Consider the following 17,817-nt stretch of genomic DNA (forward strand, 5'->3'; position numbering starts at 1 on the left):
ACACACACAGTATACACGCACATATACAAGTTCGGTGCAAGATTATCACCAAACTGGAAAAGGAGATGAAAACTAGGGTATAACAAAGAGAGAAGAAATTATTTACTTGGTTTCCAAAAAGGATCTGAAGCAGTATGATACCTGAGAGTCTAATTTAAGAAAATTTAAATAAGTTGTATTCAGAGGGTAAAATCTTTTAGTTAGTTAAGAGCATATATCCTGTTAACAAGTAACTGTGAAGGGTGTTTAATTACGCAGTGACAGTCAAAATAATGCACATGGTAATTTTAAAGGAAATATAGGCAGCTTAAAGCGAGGGAGAGTAGAAGCTTTGTCAGAACAATGGTTTTTATGGTGGGGGGGATATATTCTTATGTCTTTCTGTGGGTTTACTATAAATCCTTTGATCTGCGCTTATCATGAAATTGTACTCCACCCAACCTTTTGCTCCTCATTCCAATTAAATTATAAGTACCTTTGATTCAGGGAATATCTTTTAGTTTTCCCCCTCTTTAAATTACCTTGAATAGACACTACATATTTACAACAGACATTCAATAAATACTAATTGAGGTTTGAATAAAGTTACAAATAGTCCAGAAGTGAAATTACCAGAGACTAGTTAAAGTGCAAGGAAATAAAAATCAGGAGAAGGGACACTGCTGCTAAGAACAAAGTACCCGGGGGTCTGATAAACCACCACACAAGGATGTTTCTCCATTGGAACAGAAGCATAGTGTATTAAGATTGATGATGTAAGAGTATAACATAGTCTTTTAGTCCTAACTGCCATTAACTAGGTGTATGACCTTAGCCAAGTCATTCAGCCACTCTGGCCCTCTGTGATTTCTCACCTGCGAAATGAAAAAATTTTTGATGGTCTTATTTGCTGTTCATTACAAATTAAATTAATAGCCTGGAAGCTGCCGAATAAATGTGAACCAAAAAAATGGTTAAGAGCAAAAAATCAGAAGTTTAATTTCAAAGTTATAAATAATTGGCTCTTTAAAAAAGAGTTGCTTTTTCCTTTGCCTTTTTTGGGGGGGGTGTGTGTGTATGTTTTTTGGAAACTTCTGAAGCTATTCTTTCTTCTTCCCGATAAAACTTTTGACATCTGTCACGAAGCCAGTCATCTCATTCAACCTCCCACTGAAGTTGTTTGATACCTGCATTATCTTTATTAGCCATGGCATTCATCCCAACATTTTCATTCAGCAGCTGACCAAACACTTCACCAGACAGAAACTAACTGAAATCACTGAAGGACTGCTTCTTGTTCTGTTTTGGTCCTTGAAGTGATCCAGCAAAGTCAACATCATCTGCTTTTTTCTACTGCTTTTTTTGTTTTTTTGGTTAGGCAATGGGGTTAAGTGACTTGCCCAGGGTCACACAGCTAGTAAGTGCCAAGTGTCTGAGGCTGGATTTGAACTCAGGTCTTCCTGACTACAGGGCCGGTACTCTATCCACTGAGCCACCTAGCTGCCCCCACTGCTTTTTTAAAATGCTGACTTAATCATCTAGTTCTCGAATACTTCCATTTTCTTCATTCAGCACATCCATGAATACACTTCCAGCTTCATCAATTTCTTCCAATTCTTCATCCATATGAACACCAAGGAGATCTCCTGTTCATCCAAATTACTAAGTCATCATCATCACTACCTTACAAGTCTGGTTCCTCACACCCATGAGTATTCTTAGTCCCTCTGGTTTTCTTTTTTACATTACCAGCAAAATTAAGATCATGCTTGCCAGTAGTGCTCAAGTAATTACTGTCTTCAAATGTGTCAAGTTAACTTCTCTCTTCATCAACTACATCTTCTACACTCACATTATCTGAAGATATCTGATGTTTACATTTTTTCCTTTGTCAACCTTCTAATACCTATAGAAAAAAAATTTCAGCCACTGGTATTTGGCTTTTTTGTTGCAAGGAACTCCTTACTGTTCCCAGAAACATTCTGCAAATCATTCATGATATAACTCTTGTACCTGACAGCTCCTTTTCAATCTCTCTTGTTAGATCCATATCATAGCCCCTAACTGTAGGTGCACTCTAAGGTTCTGTCCTGGACCTTCTTTTCTTCTTTCTTCACCTTCTCACTTGGAGACTTCATCAGATCCCATAGCTTTAATTATCTCTGTTGATGACTCCTAGTTCTATATATCCAACCCCAGTCTTTTTCCTGAACTCCAGTTCTGTAACACATCTCCCCAGATGTCCCATAAACATCTCACACTCAGTATGCCCAAAACAACTTCCCCACTGCCTACCCCCCAAAGCCACCTCTCTTGTGAACTTTCCTATATCTGTTAAGGGTTCCACTATCCTCCAGTCTTCCAGACTTCTAAAACTTCAGCTGCATTCTAGACTTCATTCTCCCCTCACCTTCATCAATTGCCCAATCTTGTCTTTTTCCCCTTCTACAAAACCTCATGTTTTCCCCTTCTCTACTCACACAGCTACCAGTCAGTTCAGGCCCTTATCGCCTCACAGCAGCTTCACAAATGTTCTCCCTAACTTAAGTCTCTCCCCTCTCCAATAAGTCTTCTACCCATCTGCCAAAGCAATTTCTGATCATGTCATCCTCCTACAGTAATATCCAGCATGATCAAATACAAAATGCTTTGACACTTAAAAGTCCCCTGATCAATAAATTCCAGTGACTCTCTATAGCCTCCAGAATCAAAAATAAAATTCTATTTGGCATTTAACCTGACCATCACAACCGGACCCTCCTCCATTTTCTTCCCCTCTCAACCTTTCCAGTCTTCTAATCTTACACTATTCTATATATATTCCAATCCAGTGACACTTGCTGTTACTTGCAAAAGAAATGGCATTTTCACTGACTGTCCCCTATGCCTGGAATTTTCCCTCTTCATCCCTGCCTCCTGACTACCCTGGCTTTCTTCAAGTCCAAGCTAAAACCCCATATTCTACAGGAAGTTTTTTCTGATATTCCTTAATTCTAGTGTCTTATTTTGGTTATCTCCAATTTATCCTCTACATAGCTATTTGTACCTTGTCTCTCTTATTAAACATAAGCTACCTGATAGCAGGGACTGTTTTTTGCCTTTTGTTGTATCCCTAGTACTCGGCACAGAGTACGCATTTAATAAGTGTTTACTGACTAACAACCTGGCTCCTCTCTACCATTCCAGTTTTGTTATACTTATTCCCTTCTACGTTAACTAAGATTCAGCTAAACTAGCCTATATGCTACTTCTTACACATGATGACTTTCCAGCTCCTGATTCCCCTTTCTCTGTCAGCCTTTTCACTGACTATCCTTAGAATGCTCTGCCTTCCAGCTTCTTTACATTTGTTCAAAACTCAGCTCAAATCCTATCTTCTGCAGGAAACCTTTCCCAGTTCCTTTCCTACCCCACTCCTGCCCCAACTAGTGCCTTCCTACTAATATTTACACTGTATATATCTTGTATATACATAATTACTTGTATGTTATCTCTCCCGTTAGAATATGAGCTCCCTGAAGGCAGGGAACATGTTTCTGCCTTTCTTTGTATCCACAACCCTTAAGCACAGTGCCTGATCATAAAGTGTCATATTCTAATGAAAGATTTTTAGAAATTAATGAAAAAGGAAGTATTTTATTTCTTCATAAAGATCTAGTCAGAAGGTTGGTCTTTACTACTAGTAGAAAATAACACAGCCTTCTTAGATAAAAAAAAAGCTGGTAACAAAATGTTCTGCTTATAGCTGAGCAGAACAAGTCACAGGATTAAAAAAGAATCAGATGTCAAAATTAAGGATTTAGAAATTGATTATGTAAGACCAAGTTTTAAGTTATACCCTCTTATGAAATGTATTTCTCCATATTCAGGCAGAGGATTTATAAAATTAGGCTTGTTATTAAAATAAAAATGATCATATACACTGAACTAAATAAGCTGGAAAGGATTTGGAAAACAGGTGATAGGTTGCCAAGGCTTTGTTACCTTGCCAAGTTGTTGTCTATTTGATTTCTGCCAGAAGTTTCTCTTTAATAAATACTCACATAAAAACGCCAATAGTCAACCACATTTGGACCTTGTGAAATAACTCTAATTAAATACACAATCCCCAACATAGGTTAAAATAACCTGAAGTATAAAATTATGTACAAAGCCAGATTATGTTTTAAGCTACTTTAAAATTAATCATTTCATAAGGCCCAATTGTTGATGCCCTTTCATTAATGTTTTTAAACATCTCAAGGAGTTCTACTTGGTGCAGTGTGCTGGCAATCAGATGTGCACAAGCAAACAAATAGTCTAGATTTGTGGGGTACAGTACATTCAACCTTTAAAATAATCTTTTTCCATTTTAAGCTACTACAATATCTACATGCTAAATATTTCTCCAAGGTTGTACAAAATAACTCTCCACCCTTATCAACTAGGTTTTTTTCTGTTCCATAGGCATAGCATCATCTACCCTTATTCCTCATCACCACAACCATCAAGATTTGATACATTCATCTTCTCATATTGTACCAGTTCCAAGGGCTCAATCTCAGCAGTGAGGTCTGTGGTGACAGTGAAAGGAAATAAGAAAAGAATACTATATTGATTTTGTTCCTCACCCCCATACACTAGCTTCCTCTCACTAATTTCAACTGTTCAACAATAGCTGGCAGCAGGATTAGCCTTAGGGCAAGGTACTAAAGCATTAACTCCCATTCCAAGCCCTCAATCACTACTTCTCTGCTTTAGCTTTAGCTGCTTTGAGGAAGAATAGGAGAAAAAGGTTTTCCAATGATACCTTCCAAGTTCCCCCAAACCCTCAAGGCCTATTAAAGCTCCTGCCTTAGGCCATATAAGCCTAATACCTTGGGACCGAGAGGATCTGTACTCCCATTGCCAGGGCTGCAGAAAAAAAGATGTGTCCCTGGCATGTCTTGATGGAACTCAGAATTAATTTCCCTAAAGGAGTATTTTTATAGACAGTGATTTGAAGTTAGATTCTTTTGTTTAGTGGAAAGAACACTTACAGTCAGGAGTCCCTAGTTCAAATCCCTGCTCACACTCACCAACTCTAAGATTATAGGCAAGTCACTTAGCCTCTCTGCATTAGTTTCCTCATTAATGAAGCAAACATAACCACAGACTATCTCAGGGTTGTTCTGAGGAAGGGACTTTATTATGCCTTAAAACACTATGTGAGCCATTACTATTCTTCAGTTATATGATGACTAGAACAACCTTTTACTGGTTGACTCGAGCACCTAGTGGTCTTTTCATTGTTTCTACAGGAAAAAGCATCACAAGATCCAAGAAACTTACACGTGTGCTGTGTTCCAAAGTTTGTTTGTAAATTGAGTACTGCCTGGTATTATGTTCCTGAAAAAGAACAGGAAGAAAAAGGATGATTACCTCCTTTTGTAGTATCATTCTGTGCCTGGATCCCATGATGTAATGAATTGTGAATTGCGGATAGAAGATCTGCTGCTTGAATCATCAGTTTCTGAGCTTCCGCAACAGCACTTGTCTGAAAAATCACCAACACAAGAATTTCAATATTAGGAAATAATTAGCATAATTAATCATATTTGTAGCAAAATCACATGATTATGTCAAAAGATACAGAAAGAGCCTTCCACAAAATATAGCAATTATTCATGTTAAAACAATGAAAAGCTTTGGCATGTCCAATGGGTCCTTTAATATGATCAGAAGTATTTATCTAAAGCCAAGAAAAAAGGAAATAAGTATTAATCAAATGTCTGCTACATGCCAGGCACTATACTGGGCATTTTACAAATATTATTTCATTTGATTCTCGCAATCTCCATTTTACAGTCGAGGAAACTGAGGCAAAAAGAGGCTTGCCCAGGGTCACAGAGCTGGTAAATGTTTGAGGCCAGATTTGAACTCAGGTTATCTTGACTTCCAGGCCCAGAGCTCTCTTCACTGAACCACTTACTTGCACTAGAAATAACATTATAGGCAAATGGAGTAACACTGGAAGCATGATTACCAAATTCAAGGGAAAAAGAAGTCTCTCCCTTTTCTCTTCTATTATTTGACATGGTACTAGCAATGTTAAAGCAATAAGACAAGAAGGAAATTAAACAGACATTAGCAAAAGGAAAGAAAATGTATCTCTACATGCATATGATATAATGGCTTACTAAGGAAATCCTACAGAATCAATGAGGAAACTAACTGAGATGATTAACAGCTTTACTGAAATAGAAGACACAAAATATGGACACAAAAAGCATCAGTATTTTACACGTATAGCACAGCATCTAGCAGCTAGCAGGCTTAATAAATGCTTGCTGATTGACTTTATATTAGAAACCAAAACCAATAGAATAACAGAAAAAAAAATTGCACTCAAAATTACTACAAAAAGTATAAAATATGTGGGAGGTAACCTAAGTGACACATGTAGGACCTATATAAATATATCTTTCAAAAAACACTATTTATACAAATAAAGGAAAATCTAAATAGAGATATAGATAATGTACATATCTGAGCTACATCAAAATAATAAAAATAACACTAAGTTAATCTATATATTTAGTGTTATACCAAACTACCAAGGGATTAACTTACAGACTGAAGTAAAATAACAGCAAAATTTATTTGGCAGAATAAAAGGCCAAAAATTTCACAAGAAATAATTTATAAAATAGAAATGAAGGATGCATAGTATTGGATGATCTCAAATTATTTTAAAAAGCAATATTCATAAAAATTAGATTAAAAACAAGAAAACAGGTCAGTAGAAAGAAATACATAAGAAAGACACCGAAGCAAAGTAATACAGAGAGAGACTCTTCCATTCAACAAGAACTTATAGGAAAACTGGAAAGTGATTTGGCAGAAAATAAGATTCTGATCAGTATCTTATACCATATGCCACAATAAATTCCAAATGGATACTTGACCTAAATTTATGATCACATAATTAAAAAATGAGAAGACACTATTAGGAGAAATGTTTCACAACTACAATGAGAACTAAAAACCAAAGGACAGAAGTAATAATACCAAAAGACAAAACTGACAATTTCAATTACATAAAATTAAGAATTTTGCAATGAATACAACTGATTATAAGAAAAAAAATCTTTGTATCAAGCATTGTTAATAAAAGTCTGACAAAATACATAGTGAATACACACAAACATATAAGACTAAGAACTATTTCCCAAATGTTAAGGGGACAGAAGAAATACCAACAAGTATGATACCCTCAACAAAAACATGCTCCAAATTGCTACCACTAAGAGAAACATAAATTAAAACAATTGTGAGGTTTCACATCAAATTCGTCAAATTAGCAAAGATTCTAACAGTCTGTTTTGGAGCATATGCACAAAAATGGGATAATCAGTATTGTGCTGGTGGAGCTGTGGATTGATTCAGTCATTCTGGTTATCAATTTGGAATTACATGAATAAACTGACTAAACTGTTTAACACTATGATCCCCTGGGCCTATCACTGGGAATATATGTGTATATATATAGATATATATAGATATATATATACACACATACACACACGAAAGAAGTCAATGACAGAAAGGTCCAGTATATACTAAAATATTTATATCAATGAGTTTATAGCAGCAAAAAGGTGGGGAAAAAAATGTGTCCCTGCTGATTGGGGAATGGCTGAATAAACTGTGGAATCCAAATGTAATGTACTATTACCATGCTATAAGGACAGTTTTGGTGGTGGTTGTCTTTGAAAACTGTTACTTCCTCAGTTTAGGGATCTCCCTGATGAGAAAACTCCTTCTATCTATGCAGAATGACGAGTGCTGGGTAGGCACAGAGAGGTTAAGTGACTGCCCAAAGTTCACAGAGCCAAGATATGTCAGAGGCATTCTTGAAGTTTGTCCTGACTGTAGTCGATCCTTAGCCATCATGCTTATTGTCTCTCAGGGAATGATGAACGTGAGGAAATCAGAGAAATACAAGAAAACATGGAAGAACCAATAAAGAGCAAAGAAGGTAGAATCAGAAAAAAAAATACACACATATATATAATAATTACAATAATATAAAGAAAATATCAAAATATAACAGAATTCAGATAAAAGGCAATGAATGATGTTAGACCCAAATGACTAAGTCAGAGCATGCTTCCTACCTATAGACAGGATATGGACTATAAGTATAGAATGTTATATACTCTCTAAGTCTTAGTCACTGTAAAACAATTTTGCCCGTTTTGGAGGCAAAGCTTGGCACAAATTGAGTGGAGTACTGGGGAAGTAATTGTGGTATAAAAGACAACGATGACAAAATATTTTAAAAAATAAGTCACAAAGTGTCATTACATATTTTCACTGATAAACAAGCTGTTCCAAAGGTCTTTGTGCAATTTTAAGCTATTAAACCTTAAAATTGCACAAAGACTTTTGGGATACTATGTATGTTGAAAAAAACCTTCATTTCATCTAAATGTTTTGGTAACATCTTTGGTTTTTATAAACTAATGATTTAATACTGGACTATTTAAGTCCAGCTAAGCAGGGGACCAAATATCTACTTCTATCTTTAGCATCTAATTATTACAAAATCTAATATAAAATGCTCTTGGGTTGCCCAAATATACCGCCATAAAATTTAAAACACATAAGACTGTAGGAAATTGGCAAACTGAAATTGTGACATTTCTAATTTAGTGTGGACTACAGTTTAAGAAAACTGGATATGGTATATGTCTTCATGAAAAGATCTGAAGGGCCAGGACTAGAACAGTTAGGTGGATGGGAAGAGCGCTGGCTTTTCTGTTCCCAGACTATTGATAAATTGATTATTTAGAAAACTGTCAGAGCCAGTAGTTAGTGCTACACTAAGCAAATTGAAAGAAAAAAAGCCACCCAAGGTTTGCTTTTTGGTCATGGATATATCATCTGGGCCTAGTTATTATTATTAGCTGATCAAGGAAGGCAGTTTTGCTCATATTTTATGAAACAATTTTCCTGTTACATAAAGATATTTCATCAGAAACAAATGACAAAATGAATGAAAGTGTCCTTACCTCTTTTTTAGTAAAAGCGATGAGAACTGTCAGTAGCACTCGAGTAAATTTCACTCTGCTAAATACAGCTAAACATTGCTGATGCTAAAACAAAAGAAATGCCTAGTATTTAGCAGATGCTTTTTAAGGGTACTTTATTTTAAAATAATAAATATTCTTTTAATTCCTAAAAATAAAGTCTCTCTTTTTCCATCATAAAAACTACATTATAAAGACATTCTTGTATGCTACTTTAAATTCCTTTGAATCGCTAACCACATAGCAAACTCAGCCTACATACTGATCTGAGTCCACAGAAAAGATAAGCTTCCAATTTATAAAAGTGATTGTTCCTGTGTGACTTGAAAGCACCAATTTTTACAAAAATCTAATTCATTCGCACTAAAAAGGCAATAATGATCAATTAAAAACAACACTGGGCAGGGAATCGGAAGTTTTAGGTTCTTGCCTTAACTTTTGTACAAGAGTCAAGGACCTTCTATATCTTAGTTTCACTGTTTGGAAAACAAACATAAAACTTCTTCCTACCTCATAGAGTAGGATATTTGAAACAACATATTTGAAAGTGCTTTGGCAGTCTTTGGAAGAAAATGCTAGATAAACCCAACAGATTATTATTATATCAATAAAAACACAAGGGAACTAAAAGCCCCTTGCAAGGTCCAATTTTTTGAAGAAATACCTTAAAAAGAGCTTCCATATATTACAACGCAGTTCATAAAACTATAACATTAAGAGGTAGACTTCTCTGATATTATCTACCAGAAAATAAGTTCAATTACTTCAAGTTCAACTTCTGGATCTCTTTCTTCTCCTTGTCGACTTCGAGTGCTCTAAAATTTAAAAAGTTTGAATTACAACCCCAAACTGTGCATCAAGTAGAAAAAAAGAAAAAATAAGTCAATATGATATGGCTATCATCAGCTTCAAGTTAAATTTCAAATATCATTAATGAGTATTTAACAATAAAAATAGAAGTAAAAGATGTTCTTCATATTAATTCCGTGAACCAAAAGCATAGCTCAGGAAGAAGGCTACCAAAAGTTACCTAATACAAATCACACAATTAAAATATGAGTGATAACTAGGTAAAAAGTTACAGGCACTTCATTTTATTTCTTGCTATTCCTAGAATGCAAACATTGTAAAACGTACATTTCACAAATCTCATGGGTTGAAAATAAACATCAAATTAAATGCTCCTATAACTATTCAAAACCCAAGAGATATTTCCAAACCAAAGATCCTGCCTATGTCAGGTTCTCATATATCTGGGCAGAGTAGAATCTCTTAACATATAGCACTATGGAATCACTGAAAGGGCACTACACAGAGAATCAGTGAAGCAGGTAAGAGTTCTGCTACTCCCTAAAAGGTTCTGTTATTTATTACTAGGAGTGAATTTATACAAATCCTAAGCTCTTTTGAGCCCCAGTTTTCTCATTTGTAGAATGGGAATAATATCTGCCTTGTGTATTTCACAGGATTATTACCGGAGCTGTAGAAAAAAAGACATTGCATATCCAATGTTTATAATATAATTAATATTACAATTACATTATATATTATATAAATATTATATAATTATATATAAACATTAAATAATAAATGGAGTTTTAAGTTCAGTAAAAATAGGTCAGACATTTACTTTCATGATAATTGGGACATTAACATTACTGGAGTTGCAGAAAAAAAGACACTTATTGTGTATTCAGTTTTTTGCTAATAGTCAAAAGTTATGAGATGATTAGATTTTCAATAATTAAAACAAAAGTGAAGTCCTCAGTATTAGTTCAGATAATCAGTAGTTTTTATTGATGTCCCACGGCATCTAGCAGAGTGCCTTTCACACAGGAAACATTTAACAAATGCTCTATGAATTCAATTAAATTTATATCAACATTCTGATTAATACTAAAAGTCATACCACAACAAAATTTTGAAGGAATCAATCCATCAGCATGAATCCATTAAGCACCTACTAAGTACCATGCACTGTGCTAGGTGTCAGAGATGTACAACGCAAAAAGTGAGAAAACACTTGAATTCAAGGAGCTTATACTCTAAAAGAAGGCTGCAATACATATAATAGAACAGTACCCAGGAAAGGGAGTTTTCATTCAAGCAGGCACAGGCCTTATGAGAGAAGTCCACAGAGTAGTAGATTCACACCCTTCCAGAGGCAGTGGCAGATTACTATTCCAAGAGCAAAATAGGGAGAGAAGGCACAGGGGCAGGACAAATGCAAAAATATCCATGCTAGGTGGTGCCTGGTATCTCAAAGTACTATCTCCTCAATTGTAACCCTGACTTGGAAGAAGCTTTTCTTTAAAAACACTCTCACAATGAGAAGGATAAAGACATGATGATGAAGAAAAATAAGGGGAAAATGCATACCTTTACTCTTCTTTGCATGTCGTCTTCTACATCTTTTAGCATGCCTAAAATACATACACTGTGGTTAAAAGGTAACATACTAATTTCACAAAGGATACATATAAAAATATAAAGCTTCTTTATAAACAGTCTCACCAGTAACTCGAAGATCTGTCACACTATTTGCCATTTTAAATCCGTAAGTCATTGACTGAAAATCTTCCTAAAGAGAAAAGGAATAATGATGTTAAGACTCAAATACTGAACTGCTAAGCCATTCGCTGTATTTTTCTTACATAACCGTTCCTTGTCTGTGAAGTGGAACATAACACAAGGCCTCTCACGCTACTTATCTAAATATGTTAATACCTAAACAAAGGAGAGATTAATAAAACTGAAAGAAAACTTTTGAACTAATAAAATTAAAAGCTGATTGTATGAAAAAAACAATAAAAAAGATAAACTATTAATTGATTTGATTAAAAAGAGAAAGAAAAAACCAAACTGCCAGTATCAGAAATGAAATGGGTGAATTCTCCACCAATGAAGATGAAATTAAAGCAACTATTAGGAGCTATTTTACCCAACTACATGCCAATGAATCTAACAATTTAAGTGAAATGGATGAATATTTACGAAAAATATAAATTGCCTAGATTAACAGAAGAAAAAACACAATACTCAAATGACCCTACCTTAGAAAAAGAAATTAAATAAGCCATAAATGAGTTCCCTAAGAAAAAAAATCCAGGACCAGATGGATTCACAAGTGAATTCTACCAAACATTTAAAGAACAATTAATTCCAATACTATATATACTATTTGAGAAAATAGGCAAAGAAAGAGTCCTACCAAATTCTTTTTACAACACATAGTGCTGATATCTAAATCAAGAGCAAAATCAGAAAGATAGACCAATTTTCCTAATGAATATTGATGCAAAAAAAAAATTAAATAAAATACTAGCAAGGTGGAACAGGTATGATTTTAACAAGTATGCAGAGCAGGTTCAATATTAGGAAAACTATCAGCATAACTGACTACATCAATAAGAAAACAAAAAAAAAATGATTATCTCAACAGATGCAGAAAAGGCTTTTGACAAAATATAACACTCATTCCTATTAAAAACACCAGACAGCATGGCAACAGACCTTTCCTTAAAATCAGTATTATCTATCTAAAACCATCAGTAATGTTTAGAATGCTTAAGAACCAATTGATAAAGTGCTCAATCATTTCAGAAGTATCCATTTACTAAGTGATATATATGTTCATTACAAATCACTTATATTTATTCTTTAAGAACCTTGACCAAGCAATATTTTTGAGTCACTCTACATACTACATCTCTTTAAAGATATTCTGTAAGTCATATGTTATTAAAACAAGCTTCCTTCTAATTAGTTCAAAGTAGGGAGATTTTATTTTTTAAGTGATTTTTACATGTATATTCACAAGACTTGCACCTTTATGAATTCTTCACCTGTAATTACATCCAAAGTTATGGAAGTTTCAACATCACTAACCTGAAGTTGCCAATGGGAAAGAATACACTCATCAATCTATACTAAAAATAGTTTTAGTGAGAAACTTAAGAATAACTTAAGCTTAGGAAGACAATATGATCACTTATGAAGAAAGATGTCAAAATAAAACAGAACTTTTTTTATGTGTCTAGGATTTTATTTAGAGAATGACATTTTCACAAACCAAGATTTCTACATTACCATCTTAGGAGACAAATTCAGTATCAACTCTAAAAACAAAACAAAAACATTCATCATATCTGATAAAACACAAATAGTCCCTTTAGACATTTGCTTTCATTAGCTCTCCCTTACATAAACACGATGATAAAACATTTCTGAATGACAAGTTACAAGAGCCTTGAGGGCAAAAACTACTTTCTTTGTAGAAGAATGGGGATACTAGGGCAGTGGGAGTCCCTATTACTAGTAAAAAAAGAAAGGATCAGCTTTACTATGTCTCTTCAATTACCATCACCCTTACTTATTAAGATGAAAAATTCCAAGTTAGCTAGTGCTCTTTAATAATAAGCAAAAACTAAAATATATTTCCTAGACATTTTCATTTTAATTAATAGGTCAAAAAACCATTTATTAAGTATATACTACATGCCAGTGTATAGTAGGTACTCAGGAAATGCTGCTAGCTGCTGGAATGAACAGACGAGAGTAACAAAAACCCTCTGTTGGACTACTACATTTATTAGTTTAATAACTAATGGTAACAAAATCTATTCCATAAAAAGCATTTTATTTATCATTTTTGCACATTTGATAGGACTATCATAAAATGTTTAAAAGTATACAGTCATTTTTCTTTTATCTTTTTTTATCAAAACAATCAGGTCCTCTCTACTACTCCGTGTATCTGAGCTGGGTCAAGGTGGCAGTAAGAATATAAGATATCTTGGGCAAATGGATATATGGGGTGGAAGTGAAAGGTGAAATGAACTATTATGATCTCCATGTCCTGGTCAAAGAAGGTAATGAGAGTTATGAGAGCCCTTGTGTGGGGCAGGCCTTGTATCTCATTTTTCCTACAGATTTTCTTGATGAAGAAGTCTAGTGAGACATACCTTTTCCCTCTCTCACTCCTGCCCTTAGAGTCATGGACTCTTCCTTCTCTTGCTTTTGTCCAGAACAGTGGGGGAGACGATGGAGGGCCTCCAGCACTTGTTCATGAGTTTATGCTGGCTCACTCAGTTTTAATCAAGTAAAATCTACCCATTTCAGTGTCATCTGGCAATCCTATATTGATGAGTAGCTGTAACCCTCAGGAGACTGGCTGGTTCTCCCTTAGTAAAGAATCAGATCTGGTCTTACGGTTGAGCCTCCATATGCTATAATGCCTAGCCTCTAGGTTCATTAACCATAGCATGCTCGCTTTCTGTGGAGCTGGGGCTGTACCACTCAAATAGGTGTCTACTGATTCATATAGCTTTAGTTTCCTCTTCAGTAAAATAGGGATAATATACCTGCAGTACCTACTACAAAGAGGAGGTGAATGTGGCTGCCTGTTGGATGAGCACCCATTCTTTACCTTCTCCTTATACTTCTCCTAATCATATTTCCCAAGATCAGCAAGATAATCCCTCATCTCCCATTTGTTATCCTTCAAAGCCCATGGCCATTTGTTTGCCAACTGCCTCGACTCTTTCCCTGCCGAATGCCAGCCTGGAAACCTACAAGTGTTTCTCACCTCAGCCTTGCAGAGGCCAACCTGTTTTGCTACAGAGGCATTTGCAAAAATATGTAGCTTAAAGTGGTCCTAAAAGGAACTCAAATTTCTATGCTAATAAGCATCTATAAAATAAGCAGGGCATATATATGTGTATATAATGTGTGAATGTGTGTGTATATATGTATGTATACATATATACGCACACACATTCACACACACGCACACATATGCAAAACCCCTCAGAAAACTTACCTCTTCAAAAACAGCAGCTTTATTTACTTTTTCCCTTGCAATGTCACAGATTTTCAGGATACCCAGAGCAAAAGCTTTCATAGCAGGATCTTCTATGAAGTCTGGATTATGGATGTAAAGACAAGTAAACACTGTCTGTGCCAACGAATGACCTTCTAACCAAGTTATCTATAAAAACAAAAATGTTTATGTTTTATATTGATTCAAATATGAGAAGCTTATAAAATCTAAACTGTTCCTGTAACTAATAACAAACCACTCCTCCAACACGATGACTAGTCCTCCAAAATGTAAGATAAGCAAAAGACCAAAGGGTTGTGAAAAAAAGATCAATATACTCAGTGTTGATTGCCGTCTATGATTCAGATTTACAGAAATCTACATAGTATGGTGAAATTAGCTGCCTCTAGGAAACACTCTCAAACACAGTACATCTTAGACCACAAATTCAGGCTATCTTCATCTTTAGAATTAAAGTCAGAATCACTTAGGATAGTAACAAAACTAAGAGGCCATATTGTTAATGAATCAATAAACATTTATTAAGTGATTACCATATACCAAGCACTATGGGTGCTGGGGATACAAAGATGAAAATACAACCAATACTAAAACAAGAACATACCCAATAAAACATAGCTGACAAATGGTCACCTAACCTTTGATTGGAAAAAAACCCCAAAAACAAAAACCTCCGAGTCCCACTCCTTATTTGCTAGGGCAGCCCCTTGTACTTTTGGACAGATCTACTGCCCCCAGCTTCTCTACCTGTATTCTTTGACCTCTATCACCTACTTTGAATTTCAAAATACCTCACATTTCCATAACATATATAGTCTATTATCACTACTTTGAACTTTTGCCAATTCAGTCTATTTGTCTTGCTATTCTTACTCAGATTCTTTCTAGAGGCTTCCTAATCCTAACCTGCCCAACAATGCATATTGTCCAATACTTTGATCTTTCTCCTTCCAAGCTATTCCTGACCTTTGTAGCCAAAATCTATGCAGCCAGTTAATCAGACTAGTTCTAAATGCATTATTTGCACCTGATTAACACCACAAAATTTCTAAACCAAAATCAAGTTCTCAGAAACTGCAAATACAACACAATCTTTGACATGTCTTATCAAGTTGAAAAGTCATTAGTATAAGCCTAGTGATGTTTCTGCTAAGAAAGAACTTAGATATTTAACCCAAACCCCCTCATTTTATAATGACTCACTGAATTCCCCATTGTTTCTTCCTAAACATTTCCAATCTCTATTTTCTAATCCAACTCAGCAAATGAACCCGCCTCCAACTTTAATCAATACTATACTACACATACTCACTCAACTTTCTTTAACTCACTTCAAAATATTTCAATATCTTCTTCTTCCCTCATGTTTCTGAGGAAATATGCCTCTATTCATTCCAAAGCTAACTCCTCAAACTTGTTTTTAACCCCAGCCTTTCTTCTCACTTTCTCCCTTTCATTCTCTCCCTTTCTCTCCCTTCTGCCTACATATACATACCCTGCCAACTTAATTACTTAAAAAAAAAAATCTTAACTCTGCCACTCTTTCTCCTCTCCTCCCCCTCACTGCTCAGGTTCTCAAAAGAACAGTCTATAATAACTGCCTCCACTACAACATTGTTCAGTCCTTTATGATTTCAGTTCCCTCTCAATCACTGCACTGACACTGCATTTTCTAAGTGTATCAGTAACTCCCAACACTAACCCCAATAGACTTTTCTTGGCTTCTCTGCAGCATGTGAACAGTCCTCACTATGTCTTCTGCACACTGTCATCCCTTAGTTTCTGTAACACTGCAACTACCTGGTCTCCCCCTACCTATCTGGCAGCACCTCCTGTCTCTGTCCTCCTGCCCTATTCACACTGGCAACCTGAGAACCCTGAGTTCTCTGTTCACATTACTCTTCTTTTTGAGCAATGATTCTCAAGGTTTCAATAATCATCTCTACGTAGATGACTCCCAAATCTAAATCTTGAACTTCACTCATCTCACAGCATGTGGTGGCCTCATTTTCCACGGTCTGACATTTTTACCTGAATTTCTAACACCACCTCAAATTCAATATGTTCCAAAAATAATCTTTATGGTGGCTTTTTCTTACTTCTTTACTATTAATGGCAACTGTCTACTTTCTTTTACTCAGGTTTGAAATTTCAATGTCATCTCCGATTCCTTCTCTCTATTTTCTACATCCAGTCTGACCCTAGGTACAAACTATTCTCTCCATTCTTATGAACACTAACCTAGTTTTAGCCTTCAGTGTGGTCTTCCTGACTCTAGTTTTACACTGCTATAATTCACCCTGTAATCTGTTGCCATATTAATCAGCCTACAGCACAGTTTTGACCAGGTGCTTCCCTTGCCCCCACACCTTCAATGGCACTTCGCTGACCTACTAGCATTGTCTACCAGCGACAGGGGTTAGGAGATATCCCTCTGTGTTGGTATGGGGAGCTCCTAGGGGGGAACAGCCTCTATCAATGCAGATCAGCACTTTCCCTACAACTTATAGTCTTAAAAGAGCTGCTATTTGCTGATATTGTTATTGATGTAATTAACGTGTCTCCTTATATATCACCAGAAAGCAACTAATCCATGATGTAATTAATTAAAAGCAATCTGTAAAATTGGTAATTTGCATATTACCACAGAATGATTTTAGATGTCATCTATTTCAACTCTCTCATTTTACAGAATTATAATAAAAATACGGTGAAATGGAGAATAATGAATGAGTTGTTCAAAAAGAAGAGTAAGCAAGAAGTATAGAAAAAGGAGAGTTGAAGAATGGGAACTTTTCATTTATACAACACTGTGTAACAGTCTCTCTCTTAGATGCTATATAGCAGACATAAACCATCTAGTCAGTATAGTGGAGCAGACAGAAATCTGGGTATTATCTTAAAAATTTTCCCAAGATCAGTTCATTCCCTCTGCTCTGATTC

At 35.3% G+C, this 17,817-nt stretch overlaps 1 protein-coding gene across 2 annotated transcripts in view; it reads right to left on the bottom strand.

The window, feature by feature from the left end:
• The window catches only part of LOC114025953 (N-alpha-acetyltransferase 35, NatC auxiliary subunit), a 66,116-nt gene that overhangs the window by 28,060 nt on the left and 20,239 nt on the right, over positions 1-17,817 (bottom strand). For both annotated transcript variants that reach the window (XM_027839495.1, XM_027839496.1), the window contains exons 6-11: positions 14,854-15,021; positions 11,547-11,613; positions 11,412-11,455; positions 9,797-9,847; positions 9,015-9,098; positions 5,380-5,494 (exon numbers count right to left, since the gene is read on the bottom strand). In XM_027839495.1, the coding sequence (XP_027695296.1) occupies positions 5,380-5,494; positions 9,015-9,098; positions 9,797-9,847; positions 11,412-11,455; positions 11,547-11,613; positions 14,854-15,021 (529 nt within the window). The remainder of the gene's footprint in view (positions 1-5,379; positions 5,495-9,014; positions 9,099-9,796; positions 9,848-11,411; positions 11,456-11,546; positions 11,614-14,853; positions 15,022-17,817) is intronic.

Source organism: Vombatus ursinus, unplaced genomic scaffold (assembly GCF_900497805.2).
Source record: "Vombatus ursinus unplaced genomic scaffold, bare-nosed wombat genome assembly UNPS02014832.1, whole genome shotgun sequence".
NCBI lineage: Eukaryota > Metazoa > Chordata > Mammalia > Diprotodontia > Vombatidae > Vombatus > Vombatus ursinus.